The following is a 22,500-nucleotide window of genomic DNA, read 5'->3' on the forward strand; positions in this document are numbered from 1 at the left end:
GGAACCTTGAAAAAATTAGCTGAAGGAATAACCCAAATGAAGGAAAACAATGCAAAAGAAATCACTAGAACGCTCTCTCTCTCTCTCTCAACCCCCAATCTCTCACCCTCACTTCCTTCTGACCTTCGGTATTTCACATCACAAAACGGTTCTCTCTCTCTCTCTCTCTCTCTCTGCAGTCAGCGTATCACTCATGGACAGTTAACAAGCCTTCAGTATATACATTATAACGATATATTTAGGTTATTTGTACACACATGTGTTTACGACTATACATATACACTGATACAAAGACGCATAAACACACACACACACACACACACACACACTACTGTTCTTGTTCAGTCCTAACGCCCTCATTTCCACACTCCTCCCCTTCCCTTCGTTTCTTTCCTCCCTTCTTTCCCCTTTCCTTCCTCTCCCTTCCATCCCTCCTCTTTACCTTCCCATTCTCCCTTCCCTCTCCTCTCCTTCCCCTCCCTTCCTTCCTTGATTTCCATTCCTTTCTTTCCTTCCTCCTCCCATCTTTCATTTCCCTAGTCTTTCCACTCTTCCTTAATCCCTCTGACTTTCCTTCTCTTCTCTCCTTCCTTTCCTTTCCCTACTTCCCTCCCTCCTTTCCCTCTATTCCCTCCTCTCTCCTCTTTCCTTCCCCTTCTCTCCTGTTCTTTCACTACCTTCCCCTCCAACTTTTCCTCCTTTCTCTCTCTCCCTTGCCTTCTTTTCCTCCCTTTCCCCCTCCTCCCTTCCTCTCCCCTCACTACCTTCCCCTCCATCTTTTCCTCCATTCTCTCTCTCCCTCGCCTTCTTTTCCTCCCTTTCCCCCTCCTCCCTTCCTCTCCCCTCACTCCCTCTCCCTGACCTCCTTACCATCTTACAATCATCAATGGTTCTTTCTTCAATGATCTCTCTCTCTCTCTCTCTCTCTCTCTCTCTCCCATCAAGGACATAGGTGAATTGGTGATGGTATGGCAATAAAACAACTTCCTTTGATTTTATTGTAAATGGTGGGATAACTTTAGTCTCTCTCTCTCTCTCTTTCTCACACACACACACACACACACACACACACACACACACACACACACACACACACACACACACACACACACCACATTACTGTTTTTATTCTTATTTCCCCTCTCAGTCTGTCTACCCTCTTTCATTATCCAATTCCCCCCCCCTCTCTCTCTCTTTCTCTCTCTCCAGGAAGTGCTTACGGGACCATCTCACTCTCATTACAACCACATTCTTTTTTTTTTACACCTGTGATGCAAGCTCCTAGCAAAATCACTTGAAGGAGGAGGAGGAGGAGGAGGAGGAGGAGGAGGAAGAAAAATAATGATGATGATATTACAAGAAGCCCAGTATAATGAGATATAAAGTGGGGAGTGCCTACCATCCACTCACCTGATGCAGTGCTATCCTTCAGTGGGTTATGCTGAGTGAAGAGCAAAGTCGCATAATTCAGGAAACTAAGTTGGGTGTTAACCATGTAACTAAAACTCGGACAGGGTTAAGATGATTTGACTTACGATGGACAATATGAGTTTATTTCAAGGTAATGGTTGGGATTTACTGCCAATATAATACTGGAGAGTGAGAGACTGATGAGGAGAGTGTATGTGAATGAGGTGGAGGGGGGAAGAGGGAGGGGGAGGCCACACATGAGATGGAGGGATGGAGTGAAGAGGTATATGAGAGAGGGGTGTGAGCAGTTCAAAGTAATGGTTGGGATTTACTGCCAATATAATGCTGGAGAGTGAGAGACTGACGAGGAGAGTGTATGTGAGTGAGGTGGAGGAGTGGAGAGGGAGGCGGAAGCCACAGATGAGATGGAGGGATGGAGTGGAGAGGTATATGAGAGAGCGGGTGTGAGCTGGGAGCAGGGCAATGAAATGGCGGGGGACAGGGCGACATGGAGGCGATTTGTTTGTGGCCACCCCTTATGGGATTAAGGCGTCTGGCAATAGATATAGATAATGCCGCTCTTGGCTAGGGACTGGCCACCTAAACCTTAAATGTCTGGTCTAAAATTACTAGTCCTTGATTCTACACCCCTGATGAGGTAAGCCAAGACTGGACTAGATTCTGAGTACATATTGCAAAGGGTTTATACAGACCGTGAGGCTGAGACAAGAATGACTAAGTACTTGTATATTCAATCACAGTGTACCCTTGATAAAAAAAAGTATTGGCACCCTTTCAGAGAAAGCCATTATGATACACAGGCAATGATTTGTGGGAAATGACACAATTATGTCACTTTGTATCCTTCATTTTTGCTGTTACCTTATATTTTACAGGTATATAGCTCGATCTGTCATAGTAACATTGTACTGCATGGCAACTCAATCATTTTTGTGAATTAAACAGGCATGCCAACACTACCGATGGAACCAGAGACAAAGCACTTCAAATCCTATCCAACCCCAAGGTGCCGATACTTTTTTTATCGAGGGTACCTGGGATGAAATACAGACAACTACGAACAAGACTCACCTGTTGTTTCTTGAGTTCACTGTGCCTCAGGTCCTCCAGGGAGCATCGTACCGGTGTCCTGCTACCAGCCCGACCAAGACTTGTCCCATCCCCACTCATGCCCGGTGCCCACGAACCCGTCATAACCGGCGAGCCAAGACACACCCCAGACCCACTCGAGGGGATTCGCCGGTGGTTGAGCGGGCGGGAGGCGGGTGTGGGTGGCAGGGCGGAAGTTGGGGAGGTGATGGGATGCTGTAGTGTATTGGAGACTGGGGAGGACAGTGTTGGGGAGAAGTTGTGGGTGATTGGAGAGGTTAGTGTGGAAGAATGGCTGTGGGATATTGAAGAGTGGATGGTTGGTGAAGTGAGAGTTGTGGGAGGAGTGTGGTCAGGAGTAGAGGAGAAAGTGGGAAGTATATTTGACGTCGGTGTGCGAGATGTAGGACTGCTGGGTGATGACAAGAAAGAGCTGGAAGACACAACGCCGTGGTGGGTCGTGGGAAGTGGAGGCGGTGGAAGGGAGCGGTACATGATGTTGTGGACTGACGTGATCCCGCCAGTGGATGTGACTAAGGTTGGAGTGGAGTCTGTGCCCCCGATGCCCCACCGTGCTGGCATGACAGGAGCGCGGGGAGCCAAAGGAGGGGGAGCCTGTGAATGAGATCAAAATTCATCACCATTACTCTTCATACTAAAAATTTATTATATACAGCATCGACCAGCAAAGTGTAGTCATTACATGTAACCAATACATATTCCATCCATCCATCCATCATCCAATCCTATGCCACCCCACAGAGGAGCATAGGAACCCGGGACTAGGCAAGCTGGTCCTGACAAATTACAACCAAAATTCCATACGACACTCTTTCAGGTGTGTGGGTTCTTGGCAATGGTACTCCAATCCAGTATTTTTAAGGAACGTGACCAACTTGCTCTACTTAAAGGCATCCCATGACTGACCAACCTGTAATTACCTCTTTGGGCTCTAACATTCCCTTATCACAGTTGTCTGATGCATACGGGAAGATCTAGGGTGAAACTGTCCTGGTGCTGATGTAGTGAGTGTGCCCCTTTGCCTTTATCCAATCTACTTTATGTCTGGCGATCTACTGAGTCACGGTGCTCCAACCAGATGTGGCCCATGTTGGTGTAATTTCAAGGGATGACTGGGTTTACTACATAATGCCACTCAGGGGGAGAGGTAATGGTCACTGTTACCTTAAATGTCTGGACTGAGTAGCTTAGCCTAAGTCTCCACACTCCTGATTGGGCAAAACTGGACTGATTGATGAATGGATGGATGGGATTAAAATTTTGCACAAGACATGGTTGTCATTCCAATCCGGGCTTTCTAACCACCACAGTGCAGTATATTATTTCTACTCTGAAGAAGATTCCTAACCTCTTTCTACTCAGCTAAGTGTAGCCAAACTGGAGGGTTCATTTGACCAGTAACCAGGGAGACTCATTCCGACTTCGTAACTAATTATGCAACCACAACTTTGTATTCATTTTGTGTGCATGGTCCAGGTCGATCAGGTAAAAATAACTCAACCATAATATGCAAGAAGACTCACTTCTAGCTTACGGTTAAGGTTCATTTAATTTCATGCATTGACAACTTAGTATTCAAGGGGTGGAAGTGGTTCAGTTCTGCTAGGCGTAAACAAACTGACTATAATACACTCAAGAAAGGGAATCTTAAGGGTCAGTGAAAAATGCTGATATTCACAAAGTTATGTACCAAAATATCAAGTAACTGTGTGGCTTCAGAACTACAGGTATAAAGAAACCTTTGTCTTTACTGTTATTTCACATGATAGTGAAGGCCAGCACAATCTATTTCACTGCGTTCCCACCTGTGTAACTCATGTCTAAATGCTTTCCATATTTTTTGCATAATGGCTGGCTGGACATGAATGACTGATTAAAACTGCAGATACAAAATGCCGTGTTAATTCTTGTATCGCATTGTGAACTGCAACAACATATGGTATATCAGAAAAGTAAGGGGCATTCATCAAAGACCAACTTATTACGATGATGCAGAGGTAGTGGTGTAGCAGTTGCATCCCCTTCATTTACAATCCACCGTCCTCATGTGACTCTCTGGGATGAGGAGGAGAGTGAGAAACATCTGTATGAATGGGCAGCTCCACTACCCAGTCATACTCTTGTCATCAAACAGACATTCTTCTCCAGCACCGAAGTATAACAGTCTAAGAACCACTGACCCAGCATGTGGAGGTTGTTGTGTCATTTATAATTGTATTGTATCGTTTATAAAGGCTCCATCGGCCTTAGTCACCTAATGGCAACTTTCCACGCAGCTTGTATCATACCTATTCAAGTCTGCACCAATGCTGTAATTAACTGTAATTTTGCACACTGTGACAAGCTTAGTTTAAGTTGTTAGGAGCCCATCTCATTATTCATACTGCAGATTCAAAACAGTACTTCACTGTGTCGGCACAATCCATTTCACTGAGTTCCCACCTAAACATTTTTCATACTTCATCCTACAAGCAAGTGTACAACAATAACCTGGTGCTGTTAGTATATTATCAGAGGCAAGTGATGTAAACAGGGGTGGGCCCATTCATGTCAGTGTTGCTTAGCTTTTACTGGACAGAGCTAGGCCACTCCCACGAGAACATTAAGCTGTGGATGCGGGAAATTCAGTGAGTCTTCATCATGAGGTTAGCTGCTGTAGTCAGTTCGTTTTCACCAAATGGAACTGGGCCACTCCCACAGCTTAAAATCTGAATACTAAATTGCGGTTGCATGAAATCTGATGACCCTCAATTATGAAACAGGCATGAGTCTCCTTGGTAACTAGTCAAGTCGACCCTCCAGTCTGACTACAACTGGCCATCACCTGAGCTGAAAGAGGTTAGAGATCTTTGATGACTCAAATGAGAGTACCTCTGAAAGACTCATACACCCAGGCTACTGACAACCACATATACCTAACACCTTCACAACAGTACCATGATATTAATCTGTTGTATTCTGGCCTCCTTCAATTGAATTTCTTTAGCCTAGGGGAAATCTCTAGTAATGGAAGGGGTTAATAAAGTCTATATCTAATCCCTCTAGTAATGGAAGGGGTTAATAACGTCTATATCTAATCCCTTCACTCTGAAATTTCTCTCCTGCTTTATATTATCATCTTTGAGGACCTTGGCAATGCATGTATGTGTAAGCCTTTGTTTATTTATTGATGGCAATGAACAGTGATACTTGGCACCATGCAGCTCCAGCACCACCAGTGTGCCACCAACAATTCAGCAGCAGCATCTTAACTACAGCCACCCTATATGACCTTCAGTATTATGGTAATGGTAGGTCAGCCACCCATACTGTCACTAACCCATACATAGGGCCAAAGCTTGAAATCAGAGTATTCTTTCTCTTGAGCTAGCTACCATCCAAAGTTAATGAGTGCAGCCTACCCAAGGAACTGACTGCACTTGTAGAGAGATAAGATATACATGAGCAATCGTCTCAGCCTAGGCCCTGACCATGTAAATAAGACCAAATTCCCCAGATAGAAGGTTGCAAAGGTTGGACAGCAAAATTATCTGAGCCAAAAGCAAATTACAGCCTAAATGAGATCAAACCCTAGCCTCATCTACCCACCAGTTCATTCTTGGTGTAAATGTATTCCCCAACATAGCGAGGTTTGTTGTTGAAGCCCACACAGCCGTTGACAAGAGAGGAGTGTTGGCGTAGGGACGACTCTGGACGTGGTGGGACCTGGTGGCAAAAGAGAGTTGATTACATGTTTGCTGAGGACTGGAGTGTACGATAATGATGACAACAACATCCAATCCCATTTTGACCTATATAAACAAGAGCATACAGTTAGCCTTATAAGTTTGCCTATATTTTAAGAGCATACAGTTTGCCTTAAAAGTTTGTATACAGTTAGCCTTAAAAGTCTGCCTATATTTCACTTCATCTACTTCTTCCTTTTCCCTTACTGTCTAATAATCCTTAGTTGAAAGAGGACCATTATGTTTTCCTACCCACAGATGACGCTGTTATGATGTGTCAGGAAGGAAAGTAACAGACATGCCCCCAGTGTGAAGCAGATGCCGTTGGCTACTAGGTGGTTTTTATCCCTGACTGTACACCTGATAAATAACACATCGGTGCACATTCCATGTGAAACAATCTAACATCACAGCTGAAGAATACTGCAGACTATCTGATGGTCCTATCATATCTAAGTAGCCATGCTTTCATCAGGGTGCAATATATCTCTTGTTTGTGACACACTCTTTCATATCCACAGTCAGCATTGTTGCAATATACACATTCAATTGAAAATAAAATAAGCATTGGACATTGTTGGTTGTATTATAAACATTCAGGATATCATATGACCAATAACATGAGATAGTGTACTTATTTTTTTATTATGCAGACCCCCTGTTGCACCTGAGTACTTTCTCCTTTACGCGACACTTCTTTACTACATGAAGATCAAGGGTGTCTCTTTGCAGTGTACTGATATAGTGTAATAGTCGTTTCTATCACAGTTTTGTTTTAGACAGCTGGTGGTCCTGCTTCAGGGCTCAGGCACCAAATGTGGGCCAGAAGTGTTTACTTCTGAGGAGTGCTTGAGGTTTATTGCTCCCACAACTGCTCTGTGGCATGCAACTGATCTCTCACACCTTAAATGTCTAGACTGAGTAGCAGTGCCCCAGGTTCCTAAGCTCCCAATGGGTAATTTTTGTGTGTGTGTGTGTCCGACTCTGGACATAGGCTTCACAGCCTGCTTTCAAGGCCCAGTAGTCCTCCTACGTACCGCACACCTCTACATGTCACCACTTCGGCGCTAACACCCACCGTCCATACTGAATACATGCTAGGGCTGTCTCATACAGGACTGGTGTATTGGTATTAGCGGGGGTGTTTTTACGACATGTCGGCGGGTCTTCTGGTAGATCAGTAAAGTCTGACTTTTATGAAATTCAAATCCTTAAACTGTTTCCTGCCCCAGCGGGATTTGACTGGGCTGAATGAAGGATGGATGAATGGTATATACACAGACACTTTCATCAGCAGCTTGGAGGGCCACCATCAGACAAACACTTCCGTCCTTTCTTACAATTTCAGCTCATGTTTCCCTTGGTCTGCCTACAGTAACTTCAAGCACAGACACACTGACTCAATATATCCGATCAACGAGAGGAAACGTTGCACAGGGTTAGTACGGCAACAGAATCTGAACTTCAGAGGGAACCTTCTGTCTTGTTCCTTTATGTTTCTGGCAAATGAGTCCACAACCTTATGGAAGTCTCAGAGGGTTTTACTTCTGATTAAGCTTTGATTTACTAATGGCTGGTTTGACTAATGCTTATTACTTCAACTTTTAGATCAAGTTAAAGCCAATGGAGTACATCAGGCCGAGACCTCACCTCCGGGGGTGTATCTGAATCACTGTCTGAGCTGCTGTCACCACCGTTCCTCGCACTGCTGCTGTCTTTACTGTTGCTGCGTCTGATGATCTCCCTGCTACCACCCCTAGTGCCCTGCTCTCCTGCCTGCTGTTGCTGTGTTTGTTCCTGTACGGCTGAAATCCTGTGCTCTGATGGAAGTTCAAAGTGTGTGACCTGCAAAAATATAGTGGACTTAGTGGAACCCCTGGACAGCAAACAAATGAGGATTCAAACAGCCTGCCAAATTAACTAAACAACATCTAGTGCGATCTCTAGCTGTAAACAAGAAGTAGGAATGGTACAACCTAACAAAACAGACAAGATACTGCCTCTCTATAGCAGTACAAATTATTATAGTGTTTTTCACAACCCAAAACTGAATGCAAGAATTATTACATATTATCTATGATCACTGTGGGAAATTAATATGCATCCCCAGTATCATACACTGTCCTGTCTGACCACACCTCCTCTACAGTTTATTCATCTCAAGTTAGCGGGTGATTTTTCGTCCTTTTCCAGCTTATTTCCCAAAGTTCCATGGCAGAACAATACTATGGCTCTACATCCTTTCTAATGCACTTCTTCATGATTAGAACCATATTCTTGTATTATCTCATTCCAGCTCAGTATGGAAGATGGAGAGATGTTAATTTACAACCACGTTAAAGTGAAACGACTATACAAATGACAAAGTTAACGTGACACATGGAGACAGAATTTGGCAAGGGAGATGCTATAAGTGTCTGTATATTATTCCATCCATCCATCCGTCCATCATCCTATCCTACATTGCCCCATGAGGAGCATATGAGGCCGGGGCTAGGCAAGTTGGTCCTGACATTTAAGATGAGAGTGACCAGCCTCACTCATCCCTGAGTGGCATTACGTGAGCAATAACCCCAACCACCCCTTGGATATTAACCTGCACTGGCTCAATCCTATTGGAGTGCCGTAAGTACCTACTAAACCACCAGGCACCATTATTGGTTATATGGTTACCACCCAGCGTAGTAAATGGTTTCCTGGTGTACAGGAAACCATTCGGCTTGTCACTCAGTGTTGAGTCACCCACAGGCAGAAGGAAGAGGAAAGAATGAAGGACAGAAAGACAAGAGAGGGAATGTAAAGTCACCTGCAGCCACAAGGACGTGGAAAGAATGAAGTAAAGAAAGACAGAAGAGCGAGGAAGGAAGGAATGGAAGGAGGAGAGGAAAGGGCAGACACCTGAGAGCAGCACTACATCGAGTGAGTGGATGGTGAGAGCCCCCACCTATTTTATTATAATCATATACCTCCACAATTTCACTCAGCTATGGATAGACTTCTTAAACTGAGAGGGTTATATACTCCCTGCACTGATCTAATCTAAGTAACATTTTCTGGTAATAGCAAAATAAAAAATGCATCACTGGACAAGAGTTGAAGTGGCCAGAGGTAATTCCTGTGTAAATGGGATAGTGTAGAAGCAAGTCAAGATGAAGACAGTGAGGGGAAAGTAGAGGAATGAGTGAAGCGAGGGGGAAGTATGGTATGAGAGTGAGGGGAAGTAGAGGAGTTAGGAAGAAGTTGTGGAGTGAGGGAAATGTATGTGAGTTAGTAGGGGAGTGAGGGGAAGTAGGGGAGTGCACATAAGTAGTGGAGGGGGATGAATGACAGTCCAAGTATGTAGGGGAATGAGGGGAATTAATAGAGTGAGAGGAAAGCATGAAAGTGGGGGAATGTATGAGAGTGAGGGGAAATAGGAGAGAGATGGCAGCTAAGGAAGTATGGATGGAAGGAGCTGGGGGAGTGATAAAGACTAGATTAAGGCAGGGAGAGATGCAGATGAGGGTGGGGTGAGGGAGTAAGGTGAGGGAGTGAGGTGAGGGAGGGGTGAGGGAGTGAGGAAGTCTGGGAGAGGTGAGAGAGTGAGAAAGCTGAATAAAACTGCCCGTCAGTAGCAAGAATTAAAAACCAAAAATCGTAGCACTAAACGAATGATCGAATTACTCTTTACCTTGTCATCCAAATCCTCGCTCTCTGTGATGGGTGCTGGTGGGGGTGTGGGTGGGGGGTCCGGGGGTGTGGGGAGCAGGGTGAGGGGGGCGGGGGGCGTCTTGCGAGGCGGTACTGGGGGTTTGGGCTCCCCGTCGGCCTCTCCATGATCACCACCAGACGCACCGCTCATGTGGAAGTACTCGGGATTGTCCACACCTGCGAAAGATGAAATTTTAGATCTATGCCTGTTGACTGGAATAATAATACAGTAGCAGCAGTCCTTCATTTATGCAACAGGTCAACTCTGGAACTGTCTCCCTCTGTCTGTATTTCCTACTTCCTATGATCTCCAGTCTTTCAAACGCAGTGTGTCCAGGAATCTCGAAATGAAAGGATCTTGAATTTGCCTCTCTTTTGTATTTTGTTTTGTTCTTGGAAGTAACGGTTTGCGGGCTCCTGGCCTTTGGTTCCTTCTTTCTCGCATTAAAAAAAAGTAGTAGTAGTTTTGGTAGTAGTAATAGTAGTAGTAGTCATATACAGTGTCCCGTCCTCACTTTACGTCTCATGTTTTGTTATACTTTATGGTCGTAGTTCCAGCAGCATAACATTATGAATTCCACCCCTGATTCTCTTCACCGTTATCCCAGTGTCTTTTAAATATATATGCAAGGAATCCACACGCTAATAATGTAGCCTTCAATACTCTTTTCACCTTAACCTGGTCCAATTTTCACCTTAATTTGGCCAAGGATGAGATGAAGGGATGGAGTGGAGAGGTATATGACAAAGAGGGGTGTGTGAGCTGGGAGCAGGGCAATGAAATGGCGGGGGACAGGGCGACATGGAGGGGATTTATTTGTGGCCACCCCTTACGAGATTAAGGCGTCTGGCAATAGATAGATAGATAAGATTTTCGTCCTATCTATCTCTCAATCTGTGAAAAACGTATATATATAAAGAACAGCTGAAGCGCACAGGATTGTTTATACGTGTGAAGCCAGTGTCTATTGCCTTTGGTGACGAGGTGCTCTCTATATTTAATACAAAGGTAAGCACACCTGCCAACCAGGCTATTCACCCGAGAGAGAGAGAGAGAGAGAGAGAGAGAGGGGGGGGGACAGTGAGAGGAACTGTAGAAAGAAAAATATATAAATCGAGAGAGAGAGAGAGAGAGAGAGAGAGAGAGAGAGAGAGAGAGAGAGAGAGAGATTGAAAATGATAAGAGGACAGCGAGTGGACGGATGTTGCAGAAGAAAGTGAAATATATTTAAATGGAGAGAGAGAGAGAGAGAGAGAGAGAGAGGGGGGGGATGAAAATGACAGGGAGGAGGCAGGGAGAGAAAGGATGTTGTAAGAAGAGAAATATATGAATGCAGAGAGAGAGAGGGGGGGGGGGTTGCGTGCGTGGACAGTCTCAGCGGGAAATTACCGGAAACACTGCTCGTTGTTCGTACCGTTCCGTCCACTTCCGTTTTGCTGGTGGTACGAACAGTGATTTACAGTGTGTGTGTGTGTGTGTGTGTGTGTGTGTGTGTGTGTGTGTGTGTGTGTGTGTGTGTGTGTGTGTTCTTTTTACAGCCGCCTATTCTTTGAGTCATGTGCATCATTATCGGTGTGTGTGTGTGTGTGTGTGTGTGTGTGTGTGTGTGTGTGTGTGTGTGTGTGTGTGTGTGTACTGGAGGAGAGGGGAGGGGAGAGGTGAGGAATGAAATGGAGTGAAAAGAGATGAGGGGAAGATGGGGGGGAGAAGAGGAGGGGGAAAGAGAGAGGAGGAAAGAAAGGGAAGGAGGGAGGGGAGGAAGGGGAAGAAGAAAGGGAGGGAAGAGGCGTGAAGGAGATGGGAAAGGAAGAAGGATGAAGGAAGGGAAGGAAGAACGATGAAGGGAGGGAAGGAAGGAAGGGGAAGGAGGGAGGGAGGAAGCGAGATGAGGAAAGTGAAGGGAGAAGAAGAGAGAGGGAGGGAAGGGAGGAGAAGGAGAGAGGGGAAAGGAAGGATGAAGGGAGGAGAAGGAGAGAGGGGAAAGGAAGGATGAAGGAAGAGAAGGAAGAACGATGAAGGGAGGGAAGGGAGGAAGGGGAAGGAGGGAGGGAGGGAAGGAAGAGGTAAGAAATAATACCCTAACACATTCCACGTAAGCCCTAAGAAATCTCATAAGGGAAGGGCAAAATGCGCGTCCTCGTTGTATATATCTTTCAATACTGTTTGTTGTTAATAGGAAGAGTGGGGGTGGGGAGAGGGGTGAGAGGGGAGAGAGAAAAGAGGGGGGGAGGTAGAGTGGGGTGGGGAAAAAGAGAAAAGGGAAAGGGAAGGATGGGAAGAGAGAGGAGAAAGAGAGGTGAGGAAGGTAAAGTGGGGTGGGGAAGGGAGAGTGCGAGGATGTGTGTGTGTGTGTGTGTGTGTGTGTGTGTGTGTGTGTGTGTGTGTGTGTGTGAGAGGGAGGGGGGGGGGTGACAGCTCTGGTCCTCATCAGGGGGACTTGATCTGGTCTACATCTGACAGTGTGGTGGAGCCAGGCATACCACACCACCACCACACACCACACCACACTACACACCACCACACCACATAACTATAACACACTCTCACACCACACCACAGCACATTACACTACACCACACCACAGAACACCACACCACACCGCAACACCTAACATTTACATCACAACACAGCACAAAGCACCACAGCTCACCACACAACAGATCTCACTGCAGCACAACCCAAAATACCACACCACACCACACGACTCATCCATACTGTGGTAGAGATTATGTACTGTTGTGGTAGAATACAGTGGTGTGGTTAATTTGGCACTGTGGTGATCTCATGACTTGGCTATACTAACGTGCTGTTTGATAGTGTGGTGGTGGTGGTGTGGTGTGGTGGTGTGGTAGTGTAGCTGTGTGGTTAGGTGATGTGGTAGGGTGGTTGTGTGGTTATGTGGTGGTGTGGCAATGTAGCAGCGAGAGAATGACAATGTGGTTATGTGTGGTGTGGTGGCTGTGTGGTTATGTGATGTGGTAGGGTGGCTGTGTGGTTGTGTGGTGGTGTGGCAGTGTAGTAGCGAGAGTATGAGAGTGTGGTTATGTGGTGGAGTGGTACTGTGGTGATGTACTGCGGTGTGTGAATAATACACTCCTGTGCTGTGGTTAATTTGGAACTGTGGTGGTATCTTGACTTGGCAAAACTAAGATATTGCTTTGTGTGGTGGTGGTGGTGGTGGTGGTATGTGAGTGGTTGGATAGCGAGTGTGTGTGGGTTGTGGGGGTGTGAGAGTGGTTAAGTAGTGGTGTGGTAGTGTGTAGTGTGTAGGTTCTGGTAGTGTGGTGCTTGTGGTGGTGGTGGTGGTATGTGAGTGGTTGGATAGCGAGTGTGTGGTGGTGTGGGTTGTGGGAGTGTGAGAGTGGTTAAATAGTGGTGTGGTAGTGTGTAGTGTGTAGGTTCTGGTAGTGTGGTACTTGTGCTGTGGTAGTATGGTTATAAATGATGAGAGATTTTTTCTGCCTTGCCGTAAGTGCTTGGGATAGATTAAAAGCACCTACTTGCCCGGGCGCCAGGGGGTTAACTCACCCTCTTCAGGCCCACAGTGGGGGCGGAGGGACATTGGTTATATCTATCTATCTATCTATTGCCAGACGCCATAATCCCATAATGGGTGGCCATTTGACTTTGAGTTATTTGTTTTACAGGGAGGGGCACTAACCCTCCACCAACCCACTTGCTGACACGTAGGGAGCACGTATGATTTGGTTATATGGTTACCACCCAGCGTTGTAAATGGTTTCTTGGTTTACAGGAAACCATTTGGCTTGTCACTCAATGTAAAGCCACCTGTAAAGGAAAGAAAAGCAATAAGAAGTGACAGGAAAGATGGGAGAAATAGGAAGAGAGGAGGACAGGCACAGAAAAAGAATGATAAAGGCTAAGGAAGAAGTAGGCAGCACTACATCAAGTGAGTGGATGATGGTGAGAAATAGGAAGAGAGGAGGACAGACACAGAAAAAGAATGATACAGGCTAATGATCGTGACAATGTGAGATACCTTTTACCTGGTCGTGGCCTAGTGGTATGCTGCCTGGCTCTCACCTGAAAGTCCCGCGTTCGATTCCCGCCATAGTGGTAATATACTGAATGACTCTAAATGGTATAGTGACAGTGTTGGTGGGGATGTGGTAGTGTGAGGGGGTTGAGAGGTGTGACTGTGGTACTGGCAATGTGTGGTGGAGTAGGCCTAGTGTGTGAGTGGCTGGGTGGTGGTAGTGATGTGTGGTTCAAGTAGTGTTACAGTATGACAATGTGAATGAAGTAATAGGGCAGTATACCCTGTTAAATGCCTGAAGGGATCAATAATTTGAGAACAGTGAAGGTGGAATTCAAAGTTTTCTCCAAGAAGAATAAGAATAATACAGACTGGGATGAACTAAAGTGTGTTGGGGGTGGGGAGGGGTCATGCCAATACACCCTGCTAAATGAGTGCTGTATGAAGAACGTGATCTGAGTATGTCATTTCAAAGTTTTCTCCTTGAATAATACAGGTACTAAACTGACCTGGGTAGAAGTGTACAGGCACGATGAATACACGCTGTTAAATGAAGGCTGTATAGAAATGTAGGGGGTCGTGCCAATACACCCTGTTAAATGAGTGCTGCATGAAGAACGTGATCTGAGTATGTCATTTCAAAGTTTTCTCCTTGAATAATACAGGTACTAAACTGACCTGGGTAGAAGTGTACAGGCACCATGCTGATCCTAGTGTTGGGAAGTATTGCCTTGATCTGCTGAGCTTCGGCAGGGTGATTGAAACGAAAGTAGTTGCTGCGGCCCAGGCAAATCATACACCCTGAAGGAATAAAAGGGAGGGTAACTGTTAGCCTAAAGGGAGAAAGGGTGAACAAAGGGAGTATATAAAAACGCGACCTAAGGGATGTACAGTTCGCAACACATACACCTGGTACAGTATCAAAGTTAACAGAGATCGAGCATTTGGTACACTAGGCAGCCCTGACATTATCACGTTGGTGGCACTGACAGGAGTGAAAGATGTTTAATATTAGTTGAAGTAGGTAACCGTGATGCATGACCGTTGGTGATTGTAGCTAGACCTCCACACACACACACACACACACACACACACACACACACACACACACACACACACACACACAGTCTAAATCTCGCTAGCTGTACATATCTGGAATGTGAAGCCACACATCACCATACACCTCACCATAATCACTATTCCCAACACCATATCACCATACTAACTTACCTAGGAGGTCTTGGGGGGGTCAGAACACACCATAGCAATAACACAGCACACCATAACACACCATAATATTAACACAACACACCATAAACACCATAATATTAACACAATACACTACAACAACACTACAGCACACCATATCACCACATCACATTATCACCACACCACACTATCACCACACATCACTCCATACCCACTACAACCTTCACACACCACACCATAACACCACACACATCATACTCCCTGTCTCACACGCCACCTCACCACACAACACTCATCACACTCACCACACTATACTCCTGCACCACACTTCATAAATTCTACCTTATATTTCATTCAGCTTGTAGAAGGGAGATAAAAGTCATCATCATTATCATCAAAATTATCATCACCACCATCATCATCATCATCACCATCAAAATTATCATCACCATCACCAACAACATCATCATCATCATCACCATCATCATCATCACTCTCTTCCCCTTCCTGCTCCTCCTCCTCCTCTCTCACTGTCCAGACCACTATCATCATCATCATCATCATCATCACCACCACCACCACCATCATCATCATCATTGTTCTCCACCTCTCACTACTCACCCAAAATTTCCTAACCTTTCCAACGCCTCTAATGTTATTCAGTTCATGAGGTGACATTAACAAGGTGTGTGTGTGTGTGTGTGTGTGTGTGTGTGTGTGTGTGTGTGAAAGAGAGAGAGAGAGAGAGAGAGAGAGAGAACTTTTACAACAACCTCCTATACTCATTTCCCTTTAACTTGGCTTAAAATTGTCATCTCTCCATCTTGAAAGCTAAGCTGTAACAATAGATTAACACTAGAATACGATGCTAGTCACGAAGAAGTGCTACGAAAAGAGGACAGAACCGCGGCACCGTTTGACTCTAACTTGGCCTAAAATCGCCCCCTCTCCATCTTGCATGCTGAGTCGTGAAAACAGATTAACACAAAGATGCTAGTCACGAAGAAGTGGCAGGGAACGGCTATAGAGGACCAGCATTTTTTCAACAACTGTGCTACGTGAAATAAAAAGCAAAAGGAAGAAAATCTGGGCCAAGTTAAGGTGAAGGGAGTATAGCTGACCTCTACTGTGACATTAGGAGAGGCAGGGTTTAAAAAGTTACGATCCTGTTCTTTAATTACTCGTGTGACATTAAGGTACTGAGGCGGTTTGGCCATGTGGAGAGGATGCAGAGACTAACGAGGAGTGTATGTGAGTAAGGTGGAGCGGGGAAGAAGGGGGGAACCGAGGATGAGATGGAGGGATGGAGAGTGAGAGACTAACCAGGAGTGTATGAGTGAGGTGGAAGAGGGGAGAGAGGGGGGGGACCCAAGGATGAGATGGAGGGATGGAAAGGTATATGAGCGAGGGAGTGAAAGATGGGTGGATGGAGAGTGAGAGACTAACCAGGAGTGTATGAGAGTGAGGTGGAAGAGGGGAGAGAGGGGGGGACCCGAGGATGAGATGGAGGGAAGGAGAGGTATATGAGGGAGGGGGTGAAAGATGGGTGGAATGGAGAGTGAGAGACTAACTAGGAGAGTGTATGTGAGTGAGGTGGAGGAGGGAAGACCGAGGATGAAATGGAGGGATAGAGCAGAAAGGTATATGAGAAGGGGGAGGAGTAAGTTGAGGGGAGGGCAGTGAAATGGCAGGGGACAGGGTGACATGGAGGTGATTTGTCTGTGGCCACCTTTTACGGAATTAAGGCGTCTGGTTGTAGATAGATGGATAGATGAACAGATAGCTAGACAGACACAGATAGAGAGAGAGAGAGAGAGAGAGAGAGAGAGAGAGAGAGAGAGAGAGAGAGAGAGAGAGAGAGAGAGAGAGAGAGAGAGAGAGAGAGAGAGTGACATTAACTGGAACGTGGCATTGCGCGGAAGATTACAATACGCTTCTTATTCTACCACTCGCTCGCCCTACAGGTAATCCACAGGTAGTGTAATTACCCTCTACACCTGAGAACACCTTAATTAGATTTCAAAATAATTTAATACCTGGATGACCTCTTTATTCTGATAGTTTTTGGTGATGTGTTTCAGAAATTTATAAAGTACCTTCCTCTTGTAATAATAACGAAAATAATGCCTATGGACTTTAATTTTTTTTCTTGGAAGGAAGTTTTGTGAGCTTCTTGGCCTTTGGTTCCTTCTTCCTTGCATTAAAAAAAAATAAATCGCTTAAATGCAGCGTTCAGGTATCTTAAAATGAATGGGTCTTGATTCTGCGTTCCGTTTCTGACTGATTTTCGTCCTTGTGTTCTTTCTTACACACACACACACACACACACACACACACACACACACACACACACACACACAAATACAAGTTCCCTCCCTCCCCTCCCCCCCTTTCTCTCTCTCTCTCTCTCTCTCTCTCTCTCTCTCTCTCTCTCTCTCTCACACACACACACACACACACACACACACACACACACAAGTTCCCCTCCCTCCCCTCCCCCCTTCTCTCTCATACACACACACACACACACACACACACACAAATGCAAGTTCCCTCCCTCCCTTCCCCCTCTTTCTCTCTCTCACTCTCTTTCTCTCTCTCTCTCTCTCTCTCTCTCTCTCTCTCTCTCCCCCTCAAACACACACACTCACACACACACACACACACCACAGACATCCCCAGCACAATTTTCCATTTCGTCCACTAGCTCAACACGCAAAACTGAACAAAGTATGGCTATATATAATTTTTTAAAAGAACCATATAATATTTATGGATGGAGTAGGATCGTTCATGAGTTAGGAATGTCAGGTCACGTTACAACACTGGGGTCACATTACGGTAAACATTCACACGCTTACACCACCACCACACCACATCACTACATCACTGCCACCACACTACAACACCACAATCACATCACACCACACCTCATGTCACTATCATCACACTACAACACCACCACCATCACATCACACCACCCACACCCCACCATCACGACCCTACAGCACCACCACTCACAACTGCACCACCACCATCATATCACCCACATTACACCACCCACCACACACCACCACCACACCACCACCACCCACCACACCACCACAGTCAAGGGTCTGTGAATGTTGATAAGAATTGTTTTTGTTGTTTTGGTTTGGTATGGAAACGTAGTCAAAAGAAAGATTTATTTTCTAGCTTCATGATACTCTCTCTCTCTCTCTCTCTCTCTCTCTCTCACACACACACACACACACACACACACACAGCCTCCCACCCTACTCAACTACCATGAGTGCTTTCTTTAGTTACACACACACACGCCTACCCCACCCTACCCATCCATCACCAGGGCTTTCTGTGTACGATAATTCCACATCCACAAACACACACACACACACACACACACACACACACACTTCTACCCCACCCTACCCATCCATCACCAGTGCTTTCTGTGTACGATAATTCCACATACAAACACACACACACACACACACACACACACACACACACACACACACACTCACACTAACACACACACACACACTCCTCCCCAAGCCTCTCCTATCTATATCTCTCTCCCCAATCCTATTTTAGAAGCCAGAAATTTAAACATAATTTACAGCATTAAATATAGACAATAATGTTTGAGTAACGATGAAGGTTAAGAAGAGAAGATAAAGTCTACGTATAAGATTTCGTATTGGAGAGAGTCTAAGTGGATTATTTTTAAATATAAGTAAAAGGTATAAGTGTAGTAAGTGGACGTAAAGTGTAAACAAAGAGGAAGTGTAAGTAAGGAGGAGGAGGCCGAGGATGAGATGGAGGGATGGAGTGCAGAGGTAGTAAGGGGGAGGTCAAGGATGAGATGGTAGGTTGGAGTGGAGAGGTATATGAGAGAGAGGGGGGTGTGAGCTGGGAGCAGGGCAATGAAATGGCGGGGGACAGGGCGACATGGAGGCAATTTGTTTGTGGCCACCCCTTAGCTACGGGATTAAGGCGTCTGGCAATAGATAGAAAGATAGATCTCCCATTAAATATTAAGTAGAATAAAGTAGGATGTAAAGACTAGCCCAGTATCAAAGAGGGGAAACCCGAGGAAGCGCAGTACTAGAAACTTACAGATGAATTTCGTGTATTGGTACTTGGCACAGGCCCAAAGTAAGGGTATTTAAAAAGCAGCTCAGCCATATTTACACCCGCGCTTGCGAGGGGAGAGCGGGAGTACACCTTTACCTGACATGCACGCGCGTGTAACTAAAACACACACACACACACACACACACACACACACACACACACACACACAAAGGCCCAAGTTTTTTTTTTCCCCAATAGATTAAGGCTGAAGGTGACAGGAGCGTAGAGGGCCGGGGTTAGGTGAATGTTACCAGCCTCGCCCGCCCCTGAGTGGCATTATGTGAGCAATAAACCCTAACCACCCCTCGGCTTTAAACCATTACGGGTCCCTTCAGGCTGGAGTGCCCTGACCCACTAAACAACCAGGCGTCCTTTGGTCACATGAAGGCCAAACTACATCGGGTGAATGGATGGTGGGCGACGAGAATGGCAGCATAAATACCACAAAAGACAAACCCTATGTACTAAGCAGAAATAAAACTAGTCACGAAGAGGTGCTTTGACCAACGAATAGTCACGAAGAAGTGCATTTACCAGCTAAGTCTACAAGAATGGAGACTCACTAGTAACCAAGGAGACTCATTCCTACCACAGAGTACATCGAATTTCCTACACACACAAGTAAATATTCTTGTAAAATTTGCCCAGTTCCCTCAGACGAACACAGAAACGCTAGAATTCAACCCTGTGGCTCTGTGCTATGGTGGAAAGTCTCAACCCACACCACAGTCCCCCCCTCCATTTTCGCCTTTATCCCTTATGGACACAAGGTTCAAAATGCAACTACTGCGGCTTTGTTGGTTAGGCTTCCGGTGCTCTGTGGAGGGAAAACAGTATAAAAGGAACGTGTATGTTAATGTGCCACATGAGCCTACACACATACACACACACACACACACACACACACACACACACACACACACACACACACACACACACACACGGTTTAGGAAGGCACTGGGAGGTTTTACACACACACACACACACACACACACACACACACGGTTTAGGAAGGCACTGGGAGGTTTTACACACACACACACACACACACACACACACACACACACACACACACACACACACACACACACACACACACATGGTTTAGGAAGGCACTGGGAGGTTTTACACACACACACACACACACACACACACACACACACACACACACACACACACACACACACAAAATTGCATAAGAAGAGAGGTGATAAAGACGTAAGGAAATTCAGTTTCCCAAACAGAGCAATTGATCAATGGAATGCACTACCGAATGAAATAGTGTGTGCCAAAACAATTCACAAATTTAAGGATATGTACGATAAATATGGTTTAAGACACGGGACAGTACGAGCTTGACTCATTCCTGTAAAGATACAATTAGGTAAGAACAATTAGGTAAGAACACACACACACACACACACACACACACACACACACACACACACACACACACACACACACACACACATAGTTCAGGATGGTAAACAATAAGAGGCTTTAGAGTACGAAGTTTACGTGTCTTGTTTGGGCTTAAAATTTACCTCCAAAAACGATGTAAGGAGAGGACAGGAGAGAAGGGAGAGAAAGGAGAGGAGGGGAGAGGAGAGGAGAGAAGGGAGAGAAAGGAGAGGAGGGGAGAGGAGAGGAGAGAAGGGAGAGAAAGGAGAGGAGAGAGGAGGGAAAGGAGAGGAGTGTTCTCTGAGGAGATAGGGAGTGGAGGAAATGGATGCGAGAGAAGGGAGGAAAGAGAGGCTATGGAAGGGAAGGGAAGGAAGGGAGGGGAGGGGAAGGAAAGGGAGAGAGGAGAGGAATGGAGAGATGGAGAGGAGAGACAGAGGAAACTGGAAGGAAGGGGGAGAAAGGAGGAGGGAAGGAAGGTAGGGAAGGACAGGGAGAAACAGAAGAGAGGGGAGAAGACAGAGGAGCTTGAAGGAAAGTGAGGGAAAATTGGAGGGAAGGGAGGGAGAGGAGGAGAAAGGCTGGAGAAGGGAAGGGAAAGTATGTCAGGTGATCAGATTGAGATGCAGGTGTAACAAGTGCCCCAGATCATAATGACACCTGCGACAGATGGCCAAGATGTGATAATTGTGGGAGAGGTAGAGTATGACAGCTGTGACATGGCTAACGTGTATCAGATGTGACAATTGTGTGGCAGGGTGTGTGGCAGGTGTGTGACAGGTGCATGACAGGCTCGTGACGGCTGTAACGCAAGCCCAGGGTGAGGAGTGACAGGTGACTAAGGTGTATGGTGGGTGTGACAGCTGTGAAAAGTGTGACAAGTGACAGACCCAAAATGTAATAGGTACCAAGAGTGTGACAAGTGTGTGACAGATGCCCTGAGGCGTGTGGCAGGTGTGGCATGCCTAAATTGTGACGCCGGAGGGTGTAACACGTGTGACATTGGCGTAACACCTGGCCAGAGTTACGTTACGAGAAACTAGTGAACGTAACAAGGTATAAAAGTGGTGTGAGGATATAAGTGAGGTGAAACAGGGGACCCTGAGTTTATCTTATCAACGTCTAACAACAACACTCCAAGCCTTAAGTGTCTCAGAAAAGTGACTCCAGGACTTTCACCACACTTGTATACACCACTACCACACCAGCCACCACAGCCACACCAAATCACCATCGCCACACTTATAAACCCCACTACCACCACACCTCACAACACTTTCATTACACCTGTCACCACCACCACCACACTTACCACTACCACCACACATCACAACACTTTCACCACACCTGTCACCACACTGTCTACACCACTTGTCTCCAACACACACACACACACACACACACACACACACACACACACACACACATCTGGTTACCCCTACCCCACCACCATCCCCACTCCACTCACTACCACACTTCTGGTCACTTTCACTCCACCACCACCACACCTGCTGTCTGTATATCCGCCCATCACCACAAATTATCATCACCTGTCATCACACTCGCCTTTCATAACCACACTCATCATCATCATCATCATTATCACCACCCACAACCATACTCGTCATCATAAGCAACATAATCACAGTCACCACACTCACCATCACCCACAGCTCCTCCTCCTCCTCATCATCATCATCATCACACTCACTTAGCCTACCTCATGGCAATAATCATCACTACACAATACAATTTTTCATTTCACCCCTGTCATCACTACACTTATCCCACACTCT

The 22,500-nt window shown here is 45.9% G+C and overlaps 1 protein-coding gene across 1 annotated transcript in view; it reads right to left on the reverse strand.

The window, feature by feature from the left end:
- The window catches only part of LOC145399224 (uncharacterized), a 133,931-nt gene that overhangs the window by 87,245 nt on the left and 24,186 nt on the right, over window positions 1-22,500 (reverse strand). The window contains exons 2-6 of the mRNA XM_080271913.1: window positions 14,633-14,755; window positions 9,937-10,133; window positions 7,917-8,111; window positions 6,130-6,246; window positions 2,503-3,135 (exon numbers count right to left, since the gene is read on the reverse strand). Of these exons, the coding sequence (XP_080128039.1) occupies window positions 2,503-3,135; window positions 6,130-6,246; window positions 7,917-8,111; window positions 9,937-10,133; window positions 14,633-14,755 (1,265 nt within the window). The remainder of the gene's footprint in view (window positions 1-2,502; window positions 3,136-6,129; window positions 6,247-7,916; window positions 8,112-9,936; window positions 10,134-14,632; window positions 14,756-22,500) is intronic.

Source organism: Coenobita brevimanus, chromosome 48 (assembly GCF_032717465.1).
Source record: "Coenobita brevimanus isolate Jiangsu-jjx chromosome 48, ASM3271746v2, whole genome shotgun sequence".
Taxonomy (NCBI): Eukaryota; Metazoa; Arthropoda; class Malacostraca; order Decapoda; family Coenobitidae; genus Coenobita; species Coenobita brevimanus.